Raw genomic sequence first — 19,157 nt, forward strand, 5'->3', positions numbered from 1 at the left:
AAATTGAATTACCAATTGTAAGAAAAGCTCCCAAAATCTCTCAATTGTTGATCACTTTCTTTCTTTGACTTGAATGTTGATCTTCCAGCAAAGATTTTTTCTTGCTAAACTTTTCAACTTTTTTAAAAATTGAGATATGTAAAAGTATTAAAGTCTTAATTAATCTTACTAATTTTTGCTGTAATCAAATTTTTGGATATTGCTAGATCGCAAAATTCCTTACTAATCTTAAGTTTCAATTATTTAAGATCATAATCCACAAAAACTCTCATATTCTTCAAGTTAATTTTTTTAATATGCTTGTATTACTTACTTATTTTATTTACTTTGAATTGAGGTATTTATGTCTGTACAAAGTAAATAATAATTCCTTCTACAAAAGATAGCATTGAAATTAAAAATTTCACTACTTTCCTATCATTTATCCTTGTTTTTTTTATTACATCTTTCTACTAGGTTCTTCTATAATAACATCCATATTTTTATTTTTTTTACCATATAGTCATATTATCACACAACATCCACCTCTTCTAAATATATGCATCTTCTTATATGTGCCAAATAATCCAAAACTTGTTTGATTCATATTATATTTTCTATATCTTCATCTAAATCTTCTTCAACTTTTTTGCTATCCAAGTCAAAATCATCTTCTTATCTTGAAAGATTTATGTCTTAAATAAGTCTTTTTATACTTATTTTTGTATATCCTTGCTTGAATATCTTTACTTGCCAAGATCAAATATCTCATTTTTCATAAGTCAATTAGCATAACAACCAAATCAACAATCCATTTAAAATAAATAACCAAAGGATATGTTAGATATAGACCATCTTGATGTTGTACATTAAAATATATTTGATAAATTTCATACAATTTTACAAATAAAAGTACATCTTGATGCAAATTTTTTCACCAATATTATTCTTTAAGTTTAGCAAAGTAGCCCAAATTTTCCTATGTCTGGCTCATAAACTATTGTGAAATCCTTTTAATATTTTTTATTATTCTTCCTTATTTCCTATCACTCATTGTAGCATTTTAATCACTTTTTTTATTTCTTCTATAAGAATCTTTCTTGAAGCAAAAATTTATATATATATATATATATATATATATATTTTGTAGATCAATTTGTTTTTTTTCATAATACTTCTATATTCAAAAATTCCAATAAAAATTATATTAAAGGCTCCTACATCTTGTAAAAGTATTTCTTTTCTTATATCAATTTTTTTCTATCTACACTACGTATCCGTACATAAGCTAAACTATCATCAAGCACTTTTGTTTTTATTCATGTTGCTATAATATATGGTTGTTCTAAAATCATTAGATAAGATGTTGTACCTTAAATAAAAAAATATTACAATATTGCTATATCTCCAATCTAGATTTCAAGATCTAAACAAGCTCCATATGATTCATCTTGTGTATTTTTAGTTGCTTGTATTGTCCATTTATGCTCCAAATAAATTAGCTGCCTCTGCTTCTTATAAAGTTCTTTGAATATAAGATATTTTTGAAATTGTGGTCAACTAAAATAACAATTAGTTCTTCAATATCTTCTACTTTCACAAATACTTATGTAGTTGCTTTTTGTAAGTCATCGAATTAATTCACTAATTGCTTTAGGACAAAAAGATATATTAAGAGTGCTAAAAATCATAATATACAGTGATTAGTGTAAAAATCCTTAGAAAAATAAAACATTAGAATGTTAGTTATAAAAATAGAATCTTAATAAAGCTTGGAGGCAATTATTTTTGTTACTTTAGTATTTTTATTTCAATAATATCAGTTTTTTATTGATAATATCAATTTAAAGCTATAATTTTATATTAATAATATCAAATTTTTATTTAAATAATATCAATTTTATATTTTATAATATCAATTTAAAGCTATTATAATGATAATATCAATTTAAAGCTATAAACTTTAAGACTTTAATAAAAATGAGTTATATTACTTTGAAAGCCATTATAAAAGAAATGGAGCAATATGTAAAAAATAAACAAGGTTACTAAGCTACTTGAATAATTTTGAATACTATGATGAAGTCAAAAATAAAAAATATTAGATCTACTAATAGAAAATAAGAAGACCAACAGTTAATATAATTCGTGTAAGAAAGGAAGTGCACAAATCCCATATGCGTTGTAGCACCTTGAAAGTAGTTAGGAAGATATACTCAGGCCTTGTGGCCTCTCTTAGATACTAATATATGCTACATGTGAGCCTTGATGAGGCTTAAATCCTTCATCTATGAACAAATTAACTTTGAAGTAAAAATATTTTTACTTAATTTTTTATTTTCTTATTTATCATTTTTAAACTTTCATAATTTATTCATAATAACCTGGATTTATATGTTTCTTATATCATTAGAAAGAAAAAAGAAAATTATACTTTAAAAAATATATTTTAATTTTTTATTAAATAAAAAATTAATAAATAAATCATCACCAAATTTTAGATTGTATAATTACTTGATTTTATTTAATTAATTATTTTATATCTTTTTATTTTATTCTTATTATTTTCTTCCTTCACCTTATACCACCAATTACAAAAAACTTTTAATTGAATCCATCTTGTAATTTGAATTGAGAGTTAAAATTTACCTTCACACCTTTGCCTAATGCTTTTGAATATAATAACTTGAAGCTTTTATTTCCTTGTCATTATAATCCTCAAAATATAATTTTTAATTATAACCATTCTTTTCACTTATTGATTGTTTATAAAACATTTCAACATCATCTTCATCTTTATATATCCTTATATTAATATCATTACTTATTCTAGCTTCATCCATTAATTATCTTTTTTGTTTAATGTTGTTAATAATAACATTATAAAATTCTTACTTTGAAATTCCTAAAATCTTTCAATATGAACTCTACCTTAGCATTAAGTATATGTTCTTCCAATACCTCCTTAAATCTGTTGTTGCTTCAATACTAGAGAATAATTTATAAACTATTGATTTATCTTTATTTTTTTTCAAATATTATTGACATATCCTTTATGGAAAATTTTCATGAAGCTACCCCACAAGCCTTGTCTCTTCAAGTTTGCTTCTTAGAAGAATTTTATTCTCTTATATTATCAAAATTTCTTCATTTCTTTTCTTCCATCAAGGCTTTATATTGGCTCTTTACAATCTATGCATGAAATGAAAGAATTTCTATGAGATCTTTTCAACTTTTTGTACCATGTATTGTAGCTTTAGTTTTCAATAATGTTTTTAAAGATATTTTATTTTATTGCATTGTAGAAATGGCAGAACTCCAAAATTTACATGTTTGTATATTTCTATCAAAGTTATTATCTACCATAATACCATAACTTGCACTTTCTTGTATTGCTACTCTATGTGCTATTAAATAATCTTGATTCAATGCTGTCATAAATCCTTTGTCAAAATTTATTTGAAAGAAGTCCTCTATATCTTTTAATGCCAACTTTCTATCTTTCCAAAAAATAATTCGTTGTTACACAATGTCATTAAATTTAATGCAATCTTTCCTAATATGAGAAGCATAGCTACACCAAATGTATCTTTGTACATACCTTTGTTTAGAAATAGCCTTTAAATTATTTATAGAAGTCTTTTCTTCAAGTCTTCCCAATTTGATTTGAAGATCTCGCATCTCATGTATAATTTCTTTAACTTCTATATCCTCTTTCTTTGATATAGATGCTAAAGATTGAACAATAGGCATTGTTGGTCATATTGTATGTATTTGAGTTTTAGGTGCTTTTACTACTTTTGGAATATTAATCCTATCTTTCTTTTTTTCTTGTCTTATAAGAAAATCTCCAACATCTTCAATATTTTCTCCACTTTATTGTTAATTCTTCATTTTTTTTTCTTTGTCTTGAAGAAGCAACTCCAATTTTTCTTGTAATTCTCCATTGGTACGTTGAAGAAATAATTCAACCTTGTTTCACTTCCATGTTAAGTGTTCTATCTTCAATAATTAAGAATATTACCTTTCAAATTCTTTTAATAACTTTGTTGCTTGTAAATTCTTAATAGGTTACTCAATCAATTTTAGAAATAATTTCTTAGTAATACAATTAGTGTCTTCTAAGAAATATTCATCTCTTATGAACTGTGATAATATTTTATAATTGATATAATATTTTCTTTTATCTTTGGTATTATGACAAGCTCAAATAGTTCAATTAATTTTTTTTCAAAAATCCAATTTAATTCTATTTTCTACACATAACATCTTAAATACTTTGAAATATTTCTTCCATCAAATTAGTCAATTTTATTAATTATTTCTTGCAATGTTTTAGTTGCCAAAACTTCATTATAATTATTGCTTTGTTGTTACTGTATAGACAATGTAAAAGCTTGAAATATACTTATAATGGTTGGATGCATGTATATACCTTGTTCTTTAGTAGAAACTCTACTAGAATTTTTACTTGTAGTTCATTCCATAGCTCCTTCAAAACTCTTATTTTTATTCTCTATTAAACTAAAATTAAAATAAACAAACTCTAACATCTTCTACCTTAAGCTTTCACATTGGATTCAATACTTATATCATATTACATGTGTTTTTGCTTGAGTATGCACTGGGCACCTAATTGGAGAATGTAAATAGAAATGTAACAAAAATCCTACCAAGTCTAATAGAGTCTTAAATAAACTTTAAATAACGTCAATAATCTTAATCAAATTTTAATTAGTCTAATATAAATTTGAAAGAAATTACAAAATAAACTCAAAAAACTTAAATTAATCTAAAAATATTAATAAATAAAATTGTAAAGAAATATAAAAATAAAATATTAAAAAAAAAATCATTTTTTAAAACACTAAAAATAGAAAATTTTAAAGAAATAAAAAACATATAAAAATACTTAAAAAAAAATCTAAATAAATTTTAATTAAATTCTAAATAAATTTTAATTAAATTTTAATTAAATTTTAATTAAATTTTAATTGTATCCTAAATGAAATTCTAATAAATCTTAATTATATCCTAAATTAAATTTGATTAAATTTTAATTAAAATCATAATTAAAATCCTAATAAATTTTAACCAAGTCTTAAATCAAATCCTAATGAAATCTTAATAGAATCCTAAATCTCAACTTTAGACCAAATCCTAATGAAATCCTAAATCCTAAAGAAATCCAAATTGAATCTCAAGAAACTTCCAAATAAATCTTAATCAATTATTATAGCTATTTGAAACTTCAATAAATACTAATTGAATTTTTGATCTTGACTCAAATTTTATACAAACTTCAATTAACAAGAAATTATCAAGTACACAAAATTTTAAAAAAATCAAACTTATTAATAGTAAGAAAAGCTTCAAAAATCTCTTAGTTATTGGCTGCTCTTCTTCTCTGACTTGAATGTTAATCTTTTGACAAGATTTTTCTTTGTTGAATTATTCAATTACTTTCAAAATTAGATTATTTATAGGTATTTAAGTCTAAATTGATCTTACTAATTTTTGCTACAATCAAACCAACAAATATTCATAGATTGTGAAATCCCTTTTTGTTCTTAAGTTTTAGTTATTTAAGATCATAAGCTACAAAAACTTTCACACTCTTCAATCTAACTGCTTGATTGTCTTCTAATTTCTTATATTCATTTACAACAAGTAAAATAAAAAATTAATTTTCTTTACTTATAAATATGCTATAAAATTTACAAATTCTTGAAACTTATAAACTTATTTTTATTATTCAAAATCTAAATCGAGCAAGTACATCACTAACTTTGAAAATCCAATAAAACCTCAATATTAATCCAAATGACATGAAATTACCTTTTAAAAATTTCTTCATAAGTTTAATCCTTATCTATCTCTTTAATAGAGAAAAGAACCTTGGAGTTGTTATAGATGCAAGGTTTTATGCTTTAGAATCTAATTTCAATCCAAGTTCACAACTAGTTCTTTTCATATATCAATTTTTGATAATTTGAAGTAATTTTTGCTGAAACCTATTGTTAATTCTCTCTTTAAGATGCCTATATTATTTACTTATCTCATTTACTTTGATTTGAGGCATTTATGCTCTTACAAAGTAAATAGAATTTTATCCTATAAAAAATAGTATTAAGATTAAAATTTTTACTACCTTTCTATCATTTATTCTTGATTCTTTATTATATTTTTTTTATTAGGCTCTTCTATATTAATATCCATAATTTTATTTTTTTATCATATAGCTATGTTACCAAAGGACATTAATAGATGTAATTGATAAGCAATCAAATTGACTTATTCACATATAAAAAAAGTCTAAGTCTACAATAATTGAACATATCACAAGAACAAATAGTCTTGATAATATGAAAAAATAATCATATCTTATCACCAACATAGAATTGATATTATTTCTTGCAATAGGCATTAATAATGATATTTTTTTAATTCTAGAGTTTTTTTAAAATACGCCTTTATTATTGTTTGTAGCTTGGATAAATGATTTGTCAAATCTTCTCATTTAGAATATCAAAGAGTTGAACCTCAAAGAACTAATAGGTCAATATATACTTATGTCACTAAAAAAGACAAAAAAATCACTCAAAGATGATATAATATTAAACTAAAATGACTATTGCCAAAGACAAAAAAACTAAAAAGACTTGAAATAAGACTAAGAACTAAAAACGCATTGATAGGAGTGAAGAATGCTTCACTCTTGCGTCCATATATACTCTTAAGTAGGAACTATGTGATGATGTCTTATAGGACCTTTAAAACATGTTGACTTTGCAAGACACATAACTTAACTTATAAGGCAAGTTTTTTGTCTGTGTGCTATATAGTTAACTTATTCCACAAGCTATCAATATGTGGTTAATTTGTTGACCAAGTTTCTAACTATAAATTCATATAAAATCAACTATAAATACATGTAAAATCAAAGCACCATCTATAAAGCTTTTAATTTTTTTTTTAAAAATATTAAAAAATAAATATATTTTTTCTTACTTCTATTTAATCATATAGATAAGTATTAAAATAAATATGTATGTCCGTGATATTATCCTCTCTTCTAAAGATAAGTTGTATAAAGAGCAGTCATTATATATTGAAATAAATCTAAAATACAAAAAATTAAATTTGTTACATACTTTGATCATTATTTTCTTTGAAGATGGTTGATAGGTTCTTTTAGCTATGAATAGTGTTCCATATTAGGGCAAAAATACCACTATGTTATTTGATTGTTGTTGAGGCTTCTATATCTTGCTTCAAATAAAACATTTGAAACACCGTCAAGAGGTATTTTTATCTTTAATAAAATCACCAAACATTACAAGTCTCTTCTAAGGTTGTAATATCAAACATATTGTATTTCTCCATCTATTTGAAGAAAGATATGTTCTTGAGGATCTTCATCTTGATTACGTCATCTTAAAGATTATGACAATTGTAATATTTCATCTGAAAAATCAATAAGTAATATCTCTTGAGTTGAATATGCTAGTTGTTGGTTTTTCATCTTTTTAATTCCATAAATATATAAAAACTACAAAGAAAGATAGAAATTAGAATGCTATCTTCCTTAGATCTTATTTCTTATATAACAAAGATTTATTATTATTTATCTTGGTTTTGATGGATGTCATCAATAAAAAGCTTCAATCTTCTTTAATATATTTATAAGATTCTTTCTTAATTCTCATATACTTTTACAAATATCATATATATTCCAATGAATAAGATATTCTAATTTATTTTGCTATTACCTTAAATTTATGACTTCTTCAACTTTAAACTTTTGATCATTATTGACTTCTATAGAAGGAGATTGGATTTGTTTTCTTTTTGAGATATTCACTATCTTATATGACTAGTCTTAATATTGTGAAAAAGTAGCCATATTTTGTCACCTATGTTAAATTATGGTTGTTCTTTACAATAAGCATATACATTGATTTTTTGTTGTGCTTGAACTTCTTTTAATTGTGCCTTCATTTTAGAGAAGCTTCATAGACGTTGCTTTGTCTTTATATGTGTTTGTAGTTGATTGGTAGATTAGAAACTTTGACAATAAGTTAATCACATATTGATAAGTTACAAAACAAACTAATTATGTGGCGCACATATAAAAAACTTGCCTTGCAAGTTAAGATGTGTATCTTGCAAAGTCAACAAGTTTTAAAGGTCTTATAAGACATTGCTACATAGTTCTTAATTAAGAATATATATATATAGAGGCAAGAGTGAAACATTCTTCAATCTTGTCAATGTCTTTCTAATCTTTAGTCTTGTTTCAAGACTATCTAGTTTTCTTGTCTTTGGCAATAGTCATTCTAATTTAATACTATATCATCTTTGAGTGATTTTCTAGTCTTTTCAAGTGACATAAGGATGTATTAACATTTTAGTTCTTTGAGGTTCATATTCTTGATACTTCTTTCTCTTTACTTTCCTTACAAGAATACAAGAGAGAAAAAAATTAAGAAGAATAGGAGAAAAAGAATAAGAACTAAGAAAAATAAGAATCACCTTTCTCCCTTCCTTCCTTTTCTTTCTTTTTTTTACTTCTTTTTGTTCCGTCAAAAGAATACAAGAGAAAGAAGAATTATGAAGATGAAAAGGAGATTAAAAATTAGAAAGAATAAGAAGCCCTTCTCTATTTCTTTACTTAGCTTCTCCCTCTCTTTACCTCCCTTTACTTTCCTTCACTCATAAGAGTGCAATAGAGAGTAGAATTAAGAAGAAGAGGAGGAGAAGAGTAAGAATTAGGAAGAATAAGAAGCTCCTCTCTCACTTCCTTCGCTTCCCTTGCGAGAGTGAGTGCCCATGTTGCATGGGAACGCAACACCGTCGGTGTGTCAGTCACTCCATACCGGATGCCGCAGCGGGGTGTATGTATGTCTATATTATGTATGTATGGCCTCTGCTGTGAGTGTCTGTGATGGGAGACACCTAGTCGCTGACCACCTGGCATGCGCACTTGGCAGTTGCTTTCAGGACTAGGGGAGGAGTGGACGCAGTAAAATCTGGAGAATGACCGGGAGACTGACTGGCTGACTGGCTGATTTCTTAGTCCGGTGAAGAAGCAAGCAAGCAAGCCCTGGCTGGCTGGCGGGCCTGGTTGGGTGCAAGGTTTGTCTGCCTTCCTTCCTTCATTCCTTGCTTCGGGAGGTGTTCCTCTCCCTCATCCTGCCGATGTCAAGACCACCCCCCCGAGAGAGAGAGAGTGAGTGCATCATCCGCCATTGCCATCCCTCATTCCTCCCTCCCTCCCTCCCTCCCATGTCACTTGGACTCTCCTCCCTCCTCTCGTACCTCGACTTCACCTCCGATCGATCGTTTCCTCACCTCAGGTATCAGAAAAATTATTTCATAGAAATACATATTTGGAGATTTGTCTGTGAAGTTTTGGTCATGAACTGGCTTAGCATTCAGCCTCATTGCTGTATCTTTGGCAATTGTGCGGGAAGCTGGCCGTGGTGTTGGTGTGTGTGTGAGTGAGAGAAAGAGAGAGAGATAGTGTGTGTGGTGTCTGAGAACTCATCTATGAGCGTCACTTCGAAGGAGTGTAGCCTGGAGTTTTAGGGTGTAGCAGTGCGGGGGGTGGGAAGAGAAGATTGCGAGAAGTGAACAAGTAGAGGCAGGGTTGGGAGTTGAAGTGGTGCTTTCCATGGTTTGAGCTGTTAGTATCTCAGATGGTTCATTTTTTATCTGATTTTCTTTTTAACCCTGCAGCTACTCTTTTCAATTCGACGGGTTCTCATTCATGATGGAATTAATCATTTGGATACTGAAAATGAATTCGCACGCGTTCTGACAACATTAGGGTTTACTCGAGGGAGGAGGACCGAGTCGTCGTTGCTGAATCCAGATTACCTTTATTTAAAGAAGGACAGTGTGCCACGCAAATGAGAATGTGAAGCCCATGGGTGCTGTTCTGAGCTAACGATGGTGTGTCAATTTGGAACGGGGCGGTTTGTGCGAGGATACAAGAGTTCTCGTCCTGTGCATATTGTGGTTCATAGCTTGTTAAAGCCTTGCTGTCAGGATTTGGCATTGCTTTAGGAATCGGCAGCGGGAAACATGGTGGAGATGGCTGGGAAAAACTTGAGAGCGCGAAAGGGTTAGGTTTCGAGTAATAGGAAATGTGATAAATCTTTGAAGGGGTTGAAGGGCACTGTTTGGAAGGTAACGCTGGCGCGTACAGGCGACACCTGATGGCGGATCCGCCTCAGCCGCATACAAAATTTGGGGCTGTTTACGTGGAATTGAAAAGACAAGGCAGAAAAATCGTAGAATCCGTCTCGACCGTGGTTAGGGAGAGAGGAGGAGGAAAAAGCGGGAAACATGCTGAGTGTGGTGCGGGTGCACCTCCCGACCGACATACCGATCGTAGGGTGCGAGTTGTCGGCCTATGTGTTCCTGCGTAGGGGTGACTCGAGTCTTTCTCCTGAAGATGTCACGGAGGCGTCGTCAACCGACGGCTATTTTCTCCAGTGCCGATGGTACTGTACTCACACCTGCACCATTCTGTTTAAAGGATTTTTTCCCGTCTCTCAAGAACATTAACGGTCAATCTCTAGCACGAAATGGATAGCATCCAGATTGTTCAGAAGATTACGTTTTTTTTTTTTTTTTTTTTTGACTGTGTCGGAAATGCTCATTGTATGGTTGATACGAGACAGTGTCAATGTAGTGTTACTGTAGGCTATGTTATTACAATTCACATTTTTGCTTGATGATGCTTTCCTATGGAATCGATAGTGATCTCTATGTCTTTAGAGGTGAGTGACGGGTCACCAGTCAAGTGAAGAAAGCGCAGCGCTGCTTCTTGTGCGGTGAACGAAGGTTTGTGGTTTGAGTTGGACGATTAATCCTGTACCTCTCAGTATCGAGGTCGTCACGACTTACTTTGGATATGATCTAGGGATACAAGTTAACTTCAGGCACTGTACAATTGTTTACGTCTAGCTGTGCAGTCACTGGTATTTTGTAATCAATGGAATCTTAAGCGCCAGTCAGGAAGACTACAGTTTAATTTTTTCCCACCTTTGTGTTGAACAAACAGGTTTCGATTGCAGAGTGAGCAGAAAGTTTTAGTCTGCTGTATTCATCCATCTGAGCCTGCTACACTGCAATGTGTGCAGTGCTTAAAAGCAAAACTTCCCCAGTCAAAGAGTTTGCATTGCACGCAAAAGTGTTTCACGGATTCATGGCGACACCATGTCATTATGCACCAGGAGACCGCTGAAAAGCGAGAAAATAACCTTGAAGAGGATGATTCCCCGTTCTTGTTCAACTCGAATCCGGCGAAGTCGCTGCGATCTCTCGATGGGAGTCTTTCTGGTGCTGCGACACACAGTGCCAATCTCAGTAATGGATCCATTTTCTCTAGCCCTGTTCGGATGGCATCCCACAACCAGAATCAAGAAGCTGGTGATGTATGGTGTGAAGTTGGGCAGGGGAAGACCTACACCCCCACTACGGAGGACATAGGTCACGTACTGAAGATAGAATGCGTGGTTATTGATGGAAGTACCGGGCGGCCAGCGGCTGCTCCATATCAGAGGTTAACGTCTCGTGTAATACCTGCACCATCGCCCACCCCGCGGCGGTTGATACCCGTAAATGCGGTGGAGGGAACTACTCCTGTAGAGACTGATGGGCGAACGTCGAGTTCAGGGACCTTCACTGTGTTGTCGTATAACGTTCTGTCAGACTTGTACGCCACCAGTGATATGTACAGCTACTGCCCCCCGTGGGCATTGGCATGGACATACAGGAAACAGAATCTACTTCGGGAGATTGTAGCATACCATGCAGATATTCTTTGTCTTCAGGAGGTATTCCTTGATCTTGCTGGGATACAGCACCCTTATCTTGCCATGTTAGATTTCACCTAAGGTTTTACAATCTCTGCCTGAGTCAGACTGTCCTCGAGTCATGCTTCATCTGACCAAGTAGTGTACTTCAGTATCATATTTGTTGAGCTTTCAGATGTTTTTTGAGTGATGGAGTGAAGTAAATGGATTGTTTGGGTTGACTCTTTAGGTTCAAAGTGATCATTATGAAGAGTTTTTCGCGCCAGAATTAGAAAAGCATGGATACACGGGTGTGTATAAGAAGAAGACTGGTGAGGTGAGAGTTCTCTTGTTTTTCTACCTTGGGTTTCTCTTTTTTTCGTTAATCAATGCTTGCCTATCTTATCGTATGAGATGAGCATGTTACTGCTTATAAGCAAGCAGGGGCTTACTCTGGATATGGAGTTGCAGGAAGAGTATCACTGTAGACTGACCGGTTTTTATTGATGCCGCCAGGTGTATACAGGGTCTGTTTATGTTATTGATGGTTGTGCAACATTCTTTCGAAGGGATCGCTTTTCCTTGGTGAAGAAATATGAGGTAGGGCGTTGATGCTTTTGGTGTGAATTACATTTAACTGATCTGACTGACTGGCTGAAGTAGTTGTATGGGGTTTTAGGATGTAATATCAACAACAGTCAGCACTGCGGTGGTCCTCATATGTGGCATTATCTTCTTAACGTGTGTTTTCAACATCTTGACCCTGTAAAAGTCGTTGAACTTTATGACTTGTTCGTTACATATATATATATATATATATATATATATATATATACCCAAACATTGTCATCAGCTAGAGTGCTCGTGTAATCAACTCGTTTTATACTGTTGGTTTTTTCGATCACCTATGTAACTCCATCTAATTCTCTGTTATGTCACTTTTGTGAAGTTTCTTAGCACGTCGGTTTAGGATTACCATGTTGTCTTTGAAGTACTGTAATGATTGTCTTAACTTAATGCAAATATGGCTCTCATTGTCAATTGTGCAGGTTGAGTTTAACAAAGCTGCACAATCTTTGTCGGAGGCTTTGGTACCAACAACAAAGAAAGTGGCTTTAAGTCGGCTTTTGAAGGTTAGTCTATGGTTTGGACGTGCTTTTGAATGAATACTATCATTTGTGATGGTGGCTAGTATCCTAATGTTTGTCCCTGCAAACCCTCAACTATAGGTCTATGAATGGCCTTCTTAAAATACAGGCTTTTCTACTAATTTTCAGGTGCATTCGGGTAAAACTGTTTGGTAGAATTCAGACAATCGATGCGAACACGATGTAATTTGTTTAAAGCAGGGTTTAGCATAGTTCATCCAATGAGATGTCTGGCGAGTGATATTTTGCCCTTCCCTCAACAGGATAATGTAGCTTTGATCGTGGTACTGGAAGCGCGTGATACTGGAGGATTCACGGATTCTCAAGGAACTCCTGGCAAGCGTGGCCAGCTTCTTTGTGTGGTAAGTATCTTTTCTCGATCAGCATTAGTACCTTCAGCTTGTAATGGTAAGGGCATCGTCGGTTAGGATTCTGTTGCCAGGTCGAGACGTAATGAAAATGATGAGGCACTTTTTATAAAGCATATTGAGTATATTCCTGAGAGTGTTGGTATCTGTCGCTTTTTCATTGGCGCTTGTTGACTTGATCTGTGCGCAGGCAAACACACATATTCATGCAAATCAGGAACTCAAGGACGTGAAGCTCTGGCAGGTGTGCATATCCCACCTTTGTTTTTTTGTTTTTTGTTTTTTTTGTTTTTTTTATAGATGTAATCACTTGCGAAAGCACAATCTCTGAAACAGTGAAGTTCTTGGACGTAGAGATGTTGCATTTGTACGCATATTCTTACTTGAGGTAGAGAGTTTTTGCTAGAGTCTTGACAAAGTTGTGTTTAGGTGCACACTTTGCTTAAAGGACTTGAGAAGATAGCAGCCAGCGCAGACATCCCCATGTTGGTTGCCGGTGATTTCAACTCTATTCCTGGAAGGTTGGTGTTTCGATTGTTGTTACATTTTGAAAGATTGTGATTGCATTGTTTGCGCGTGCATGACCATTGTGGTTCTGACTCTTGATTTACTGGAATGTTTTTGCAGTGCACCTCACTGTCTGTTGTCGACAGGCCGTGTGGATCCTACTCATCCAGACCTGCAAGTTGATCCTCTGAACATATTGCGACCTGCAAGCAAACTGTGCCACTCCCTGTCACTGGTAAATATCATCGTTGGCAATTGACAATGTTTTTACTCTCGCGGCCTCTAGGATGTGTATTTCCCTCTTTCACACTGCACATTTTTGATGTGATGCTTAAATGCTATGGTGAAGTTATACGGTATTGTGGATTTTTGCAGGTGAGTGCTTATGCATCATTTGGAAGGATGAATGGGCTTGGTCCTACGGTGGAGAAACGGATGCGTCAAATGGATCCAACCACTAGTGAACCACAATTTACGAACTGTACCCGAGATTTTCTTGGCACCCTGGATTACATCTTCTACACCGGTGAGACAATCTTGTTCTTTCTGACATGCGTGGTAGGAAGTGTCGTTGCATTCAAGCTAGCAATCACGAACATCTGCACTAACCCAGTGATTTCAGTAGGCGTGATTGCAACCTGTTAAATGCGTGGATCGTAGTGTTTGTATTGACGAAAAATGCAACGATTCGTTCAATAGTCTATTCTACTGAGTCCATGACTTCAAGGTGAATTATTTTGCTGTATTTTTCTGACACTTAGAGTGTGACGTTGGACAGCGGACTCGCTCACTGTGGAGTCACTTCTGGAACTGCTGGACGAAGACAGTTTACGCAAGGACACGGCGTTACCCTCTCCAGAATGGTCATCAGACCATATCGCCTTATTGGCTGAGTTCCGCTGCAAGCCTCGCATTCGTCGTTAGATCGGGCTCTGCAAGATTTGTCCAAGTCTTTTGAACTCTTCGCAGTATACGCAATCCTAGGAATTTCCGCAGTGAGCAAGCTGCCGTCTGTCTCACAGTTTCTTTTCCGTTTGGGTTATTCGATGTGGCAGAGAAAAGTAGAGAGGCTCCGATTGAGTATCTATAACTTAATTGTTCGCTTTGACGAGAATCACGTGGTTCGAATTATACCAAACACGAAGAAACATTTGTTTTTACCCTCATTGAATAGTCAGCATTTCTTCGAACGTGTAACTGAGGCCAGGGTTGAATTTGGAGTTCTCTGAAGTGGCTGTCAGCAGGTCATTGGCCATATTTCAGCAACTTCCAATAGGAGAAAGCGGTTCAAAGTATATTGCCATTGCAGATGTACATTTTGATTGCAAACTGGGTGTTCGTCGTTGAACGTAACCTACTTGCTTATGTGAGCGGAATAACAGAGCTCAATTGTGTCCCCCTTTTTTTAATGTATGTGCGGATAATGGTTTTTCCCATCAGTTCAAACTATCGTATCTTTTGGTCTCTTGCTGTGCCCAGCTGTCATCCGATACTGGACTCAAGTTTGAATTCATTTCTCAAAGGCTATACAGAATAAATCTTTAACAGCATGGTTGTCCCACGTGAGGCAGTCACGAGTTCCTTGTTCACAGTTGTAGGCTTCTGCTACGATGAACACACATCTCATCCTTCAACTTAATCTTCAAATGTTTGGTTCATCAGTTTTAGGATTACATTCGTCTTTGTAGTACCAGGTTAATCTTTTCTGTTACGTAGCTGTGAGAATGGTATTGTAAAATGTACTCAAAGTACAACGGCAAGATACGAGTCATGTTCTTCAGAACTTGGGAGCCTAATTACTTCTTGCAATGGTTTTAATTTTGATTTCCTTTTTTTCCCTTTTCCCGAGAAGATCTTATGCAGCTATTTTGTACAGTTATTTATTCAATAAATTTCAGAAAATAGTGAAAATAATGTGATTATTTACAGGTTGGGAGTTGTTTGTTTGTTATTTTTTCGGTTAGACCTTTGGCTTTCTCGTTTTTTGTCACATGTCGTTCTGGTTTTAATTTCTTCGAAGGGAATCAAAGGCATCTACAGTTTGATGTCCGTAAGATGAATCTGATGTAAATGTGTTTCTAGACTCGGTCTGAGTTTGTTCTCCTTCTTTCGAGCGCCTTTCATACTACCCAACGATTCCGGTGACCTTCCGTGTAGATTCGCTGCAGGGTACAGCGGGGAGTTGGTAGCCCAGTTAATGAGATGCCCACCGTTTCATTGAGATTGCAATCGTGGGCAAATGTTCAGTGTATTTGTTCTTACATGATGAAGCATCTATGCGAATCAACTTCCGAGGCATCATTGTGCTACTAAAATTGGCTCCACTCCAAGCTCATGTTGCTTCGGAAAACATCAAAGTTTTCTTTCTCCTGCTGATCCATAATTCTCGCCAACCTCGGTATGGGAGTCATTCGAGCACTGTCTCATGGATGGGCGTCCAATGTCCCTAAACCCAGGTCACGAAATCTACTGACCAAAATCCTCCAAATCTCTGCTGATTCCATCCCCATATCTCAGTAATGAAACCTGTTGATTGTCAGTTTCTTCTACTGTGGTTGAGTTGCAAAGCAATTATTACAGAAGACTCTTGTGAAAGTGGACATTGATTATAAGTAGTCCAAGAAATATGCGCGATGCCCCAATGCTTGGGGATGTCCAGAACGTAAAACAGTGGAGGTTAGGTAATTGCACTATTGGCGGAACATTAACCACGTTTCTTAAATTCTTTCCACTGGATGAGTTTTCGAATTATCCACTTGGATATCGAGCGGTCGAGCACAGTTGATGATCGGCTTCTAAATAAAAACAGCACACTGGGCTAGTTGGTTTTGACCTGCATGGCTCACAAGCAACTCTTTTAAAGAAGATGGCGAATCTGAGAAAGCCCCGCGTTCGGTGGATTTAACGTAATCTGCAGATGTTGATCGTTCCACCCCAATCCCGATGCTCTCGCGGCTTCCAGCATAAATGAGTTTTGGTTTTCATCAACACTTCTGTCAGCCACTTTGTTGTGGTCACACATTTTGACATCTACTTAGGAGAGAACGGAGCAGGATGGGGAAGAAGATGGCGACGGCGTTGGTGGTGACAGTGATGGGGCTGCTACTCCTGGGGCTGTACCTCGCGGTGGACACCACCACCACCACGAGTGCCACCCCTGCATACACAAACTCAGGTACTGGTGGAGGGACCACGCTTGCGGCACTTGCCAAACTGGTGGCATCGCATTGCAGTCCGGCCAGAACTAGCTCACCTTCTGTAAGTGCAATTCACTGAAAGTGATTGCTAATTGGACGCAGAATTTTTACAATTGTTGATTTGTGGGGTCGATTCTAGGAGATTTCATGTAGTAGAGAAATTGGTTGATGTGCAGAGGGAGGAAATTGAGAGGGTGTTGGTGCAACCCCACAGACGTCTTCTGCAGATCAAGCGCAAACCTCCCAACAGCTATCCTCCCCCTCCCAAGAATCCCCGCCTCGTCTTGCCGCCACCCCCAGCGGCCTAGCGGATTAGCACATGAAACAAGTGGAATTATACGAGGCATTTGTAGAGTGTATCACTCTTGCCTGTTGGTATATGCATACATACATCTGATGTTGCGCGACGTGACTTGAATGTAGATGATGCCTTTCAGTTCGATCCTAAGTTCTATTGATCAGTAGAAGTGAGAAAGGTCATGGCTCAGCTGGGGCGTCTCAAATTATTCTAATAACTTCTAGTGACTGTTCTTCATTTTCAGGTGTGGACAGGTTTGAAAAATAGTTTGCTGCAATTCAGTGGGCGTTTCACAGTGATATCCAAATGTGTGTATGTGTAAATATACGTATTCTGTGGTGAAGGGCATGGCACAATAATGTGTGAAATGGGTTGGATAACATCGATTAAAGTTTTGCAACTAAGTGTTTGTCAATAGTGTTGGTGATCATTCTTTATCGTTCTTAGGGCTGTGGCGATTAGCTGGAAACTACCTGCGTGCATGAAACAGATGTCATGGTAAGGTATGAAACCTCAAACTCTTTCAGGGAGTCAGTCGTGTTTTCATGGAGAGCTTAGCGGAGTGAAATCCAATTTTTACAATCAGGCGCAAACAGCAAGTGCCAACATTGTTCTGTGGCTGCTAGGATGCTTGTGTGAGTTATAATCTTTTGAGTAAACGTTGTCAAAGAATTCATGAGAGAATGGAAGTACACCAACAAACGTTACTCTTCGGATTTTGGATTCAAGCTGTACTTATTCATTATGAGGTTACCTGAAGTTGTGTGATCTATGTTGCTCAAATGACCGAGAGTTTAATTCGATAATCACAAAAACTCTTCTTCACAACAAAGCGGTGGCGCGTAAGTAGAGCCTACTGATGTGAAGCAGTGCCCACTCAACTCCTTCTGCTACGTTGGTCCTCGCAACTCCTCTGGAATCCTCTCTAGTTATTGGCAACTCGATGTGAACTCCCCTCTCCTTTCAGGTTGTATGTGCCAACATTTCTCCGTGAGTGCCTCCAAGCTTGGATTCAAATCAGGTGGCAGCGTCAATGTGAGCCGCCCTGATGTGTTTTCTTGTATCACTATTTGATGGTCTTTGGAGAGATATGGTTCTTTTCCCGTGAAAATCGCGTAGCACGTCATGGCAAAACTGTACACATCGGATGCCTTCAGGTCGAAGTTTCCCTCCACTCCCTTAGGACTAGCCGGCAGTAGTAGAAAATCCGGCGCCTTGTAGAAGCCAGAGTCCACAGCACCCTTACGTCTTTCAGTTGAATCGATATGATGGGACACACCGAAGTCGGCAATCTTGACCTCTATGCGGCCGCCACGCTCCTCAGCCAACAAGTTGTCAGGTTTTAGACCACTGTGGGTCATGCCTATGGCGTGTATAAATTGCATACCCAGTGCGATTTGCAGCATAATATTCAATGAATCAGAGAGATCAAATGACACACATGCCTGTCCTCGTGCGTTCATACTCTTCTTTCTCATTCGAGTCTCAATGAGACGCCTCAAATCCTTGCTCATGAAGTCCATCACAATTGCGCACTTCCTCTTCGATGTTTGAATAAATCCCACAAGCTGACAGATGCGAGGATGCTGAAGCTGACACAACATATCCAATTCCTGCTGGAGTGCTAGAACTCCAGAGCCAATCTTGAATCTCTACACGGCAAATGTGCACCCCAAGTAAGTCGCCTTGTGTATCTTCACAGGGACCGGATTTTCTCCTCTTGGAGAAGCAATGCGCTCATCCTTTTCAAGGCTTTTGGGATCGATCCGCAGATACTCGGGTACATGAATGTCCATGGGGTTTGCGGAATCAGCATCACAGTTTTGGATGTTGATGTCACCCCACGTGGTTGA

The 19,157-nt window shown here is 35.2% G+C and overlaps 3 protein-coding genes across 5 annotated transcripts; 2 read left to right on the plus strand and 1 right to left on the minus strand.

The window, feature by feature from the left end:
* Positions 1-9,026: 9,026 nt before the first annotated feature.
* Positions 9,027-15,218, plus strand: LOC112276947 (carbon catabolite repressor protein 4 homolog 1). Of its 3 annotated transcripts, none has more exons than XM_024508779.3 (12): positions 9,027-9,338; positions 9,812-10,490; positions 11,054-11,828; positions 12,037-12,123; positions 12,303-12,386; positions 12,836-12,919; positions 13,198-13,296; positions 13,493-13,546; positions 13,732-13,823; positions 13,930-14,044; positions 14,185-14,335; positions 14,588-15,218. In XM_024508779.3, exons 2-12 carry the CDS (start codon positions 10,333-10,335, stop codon positions 14,731-14,733), a joined length of 1,845 nt encoding a protein of 614 aa, XP_024364547.1. In that variant the 5' UTR covers positions 9,027-9,338; positions 9,812-10,332; the 3' UTR covers positions 14,734-15,218. The 3 variants fall into 3 exon arrangements, with proteins under 3 accessions (XP_024364547.1, XP_024364549.1, XP_090103068.1); XM_024508781.3 differs by having other exon boundaries at positions 9,152-9,338; positions 11,133-11,828; XM_090246942.1 differs by having other exon boundaries at positions 9,161-9,338; positions 9,721-10,490.
* Positions 15,219-16,816: 1,598 nt separating this feature from the next.
* LOC112276353 (uncharacterized) lies at positions 16,817-17,603 on the plus strand. The gene is made up of 2 exons (XM_024507593.3): positions 16,817-17,067; positions 17,183-17,603. The coding sequence occupies exons 1-2, from the start codon at positions 16,864-16,866 to the stop codon at positions 17,312-17,314; spliced, it is 336 nt and encodes a 111-aa protein (XP_024363361.1). The 5' UTR covers positions 16,817-16,863; the 3' UTR covers positions 17,315-17,603.
* A 630-nt stretch (positions 17,604-18,233) lies between these two features.
* Positions 18,234-18,908, minus strand: LOC141044875 (light-sensor Protein kinase-like). Its single transcript, XM_073530859.2, has one exon. The coding sequence runs from the start codon at positions 18,906-18,908 to the stop codon at positions 18,234-18,236; it is 675 nt and encodes a 224-aa protein (XP_073386960.1).
* Positions 18,909-19,157: the final 249 nt, after the last annotated feature.

The sequence above is a fragment of the Physcomitrium patens genome, chromosome 24 (assembly GCF_059467195.1).
Source record: "Physcomitrium patens ecotype Gransden chromosome 24, ASM5946719v1, whole genome shotgun sequence".
Classification (NCBI taxonomy): Eukaryota; Viridiplantae; Streptophyta; class Bryopsida; order Funariales; family Funariaceae; genus Physcomitrium; species Physcomitrium patens.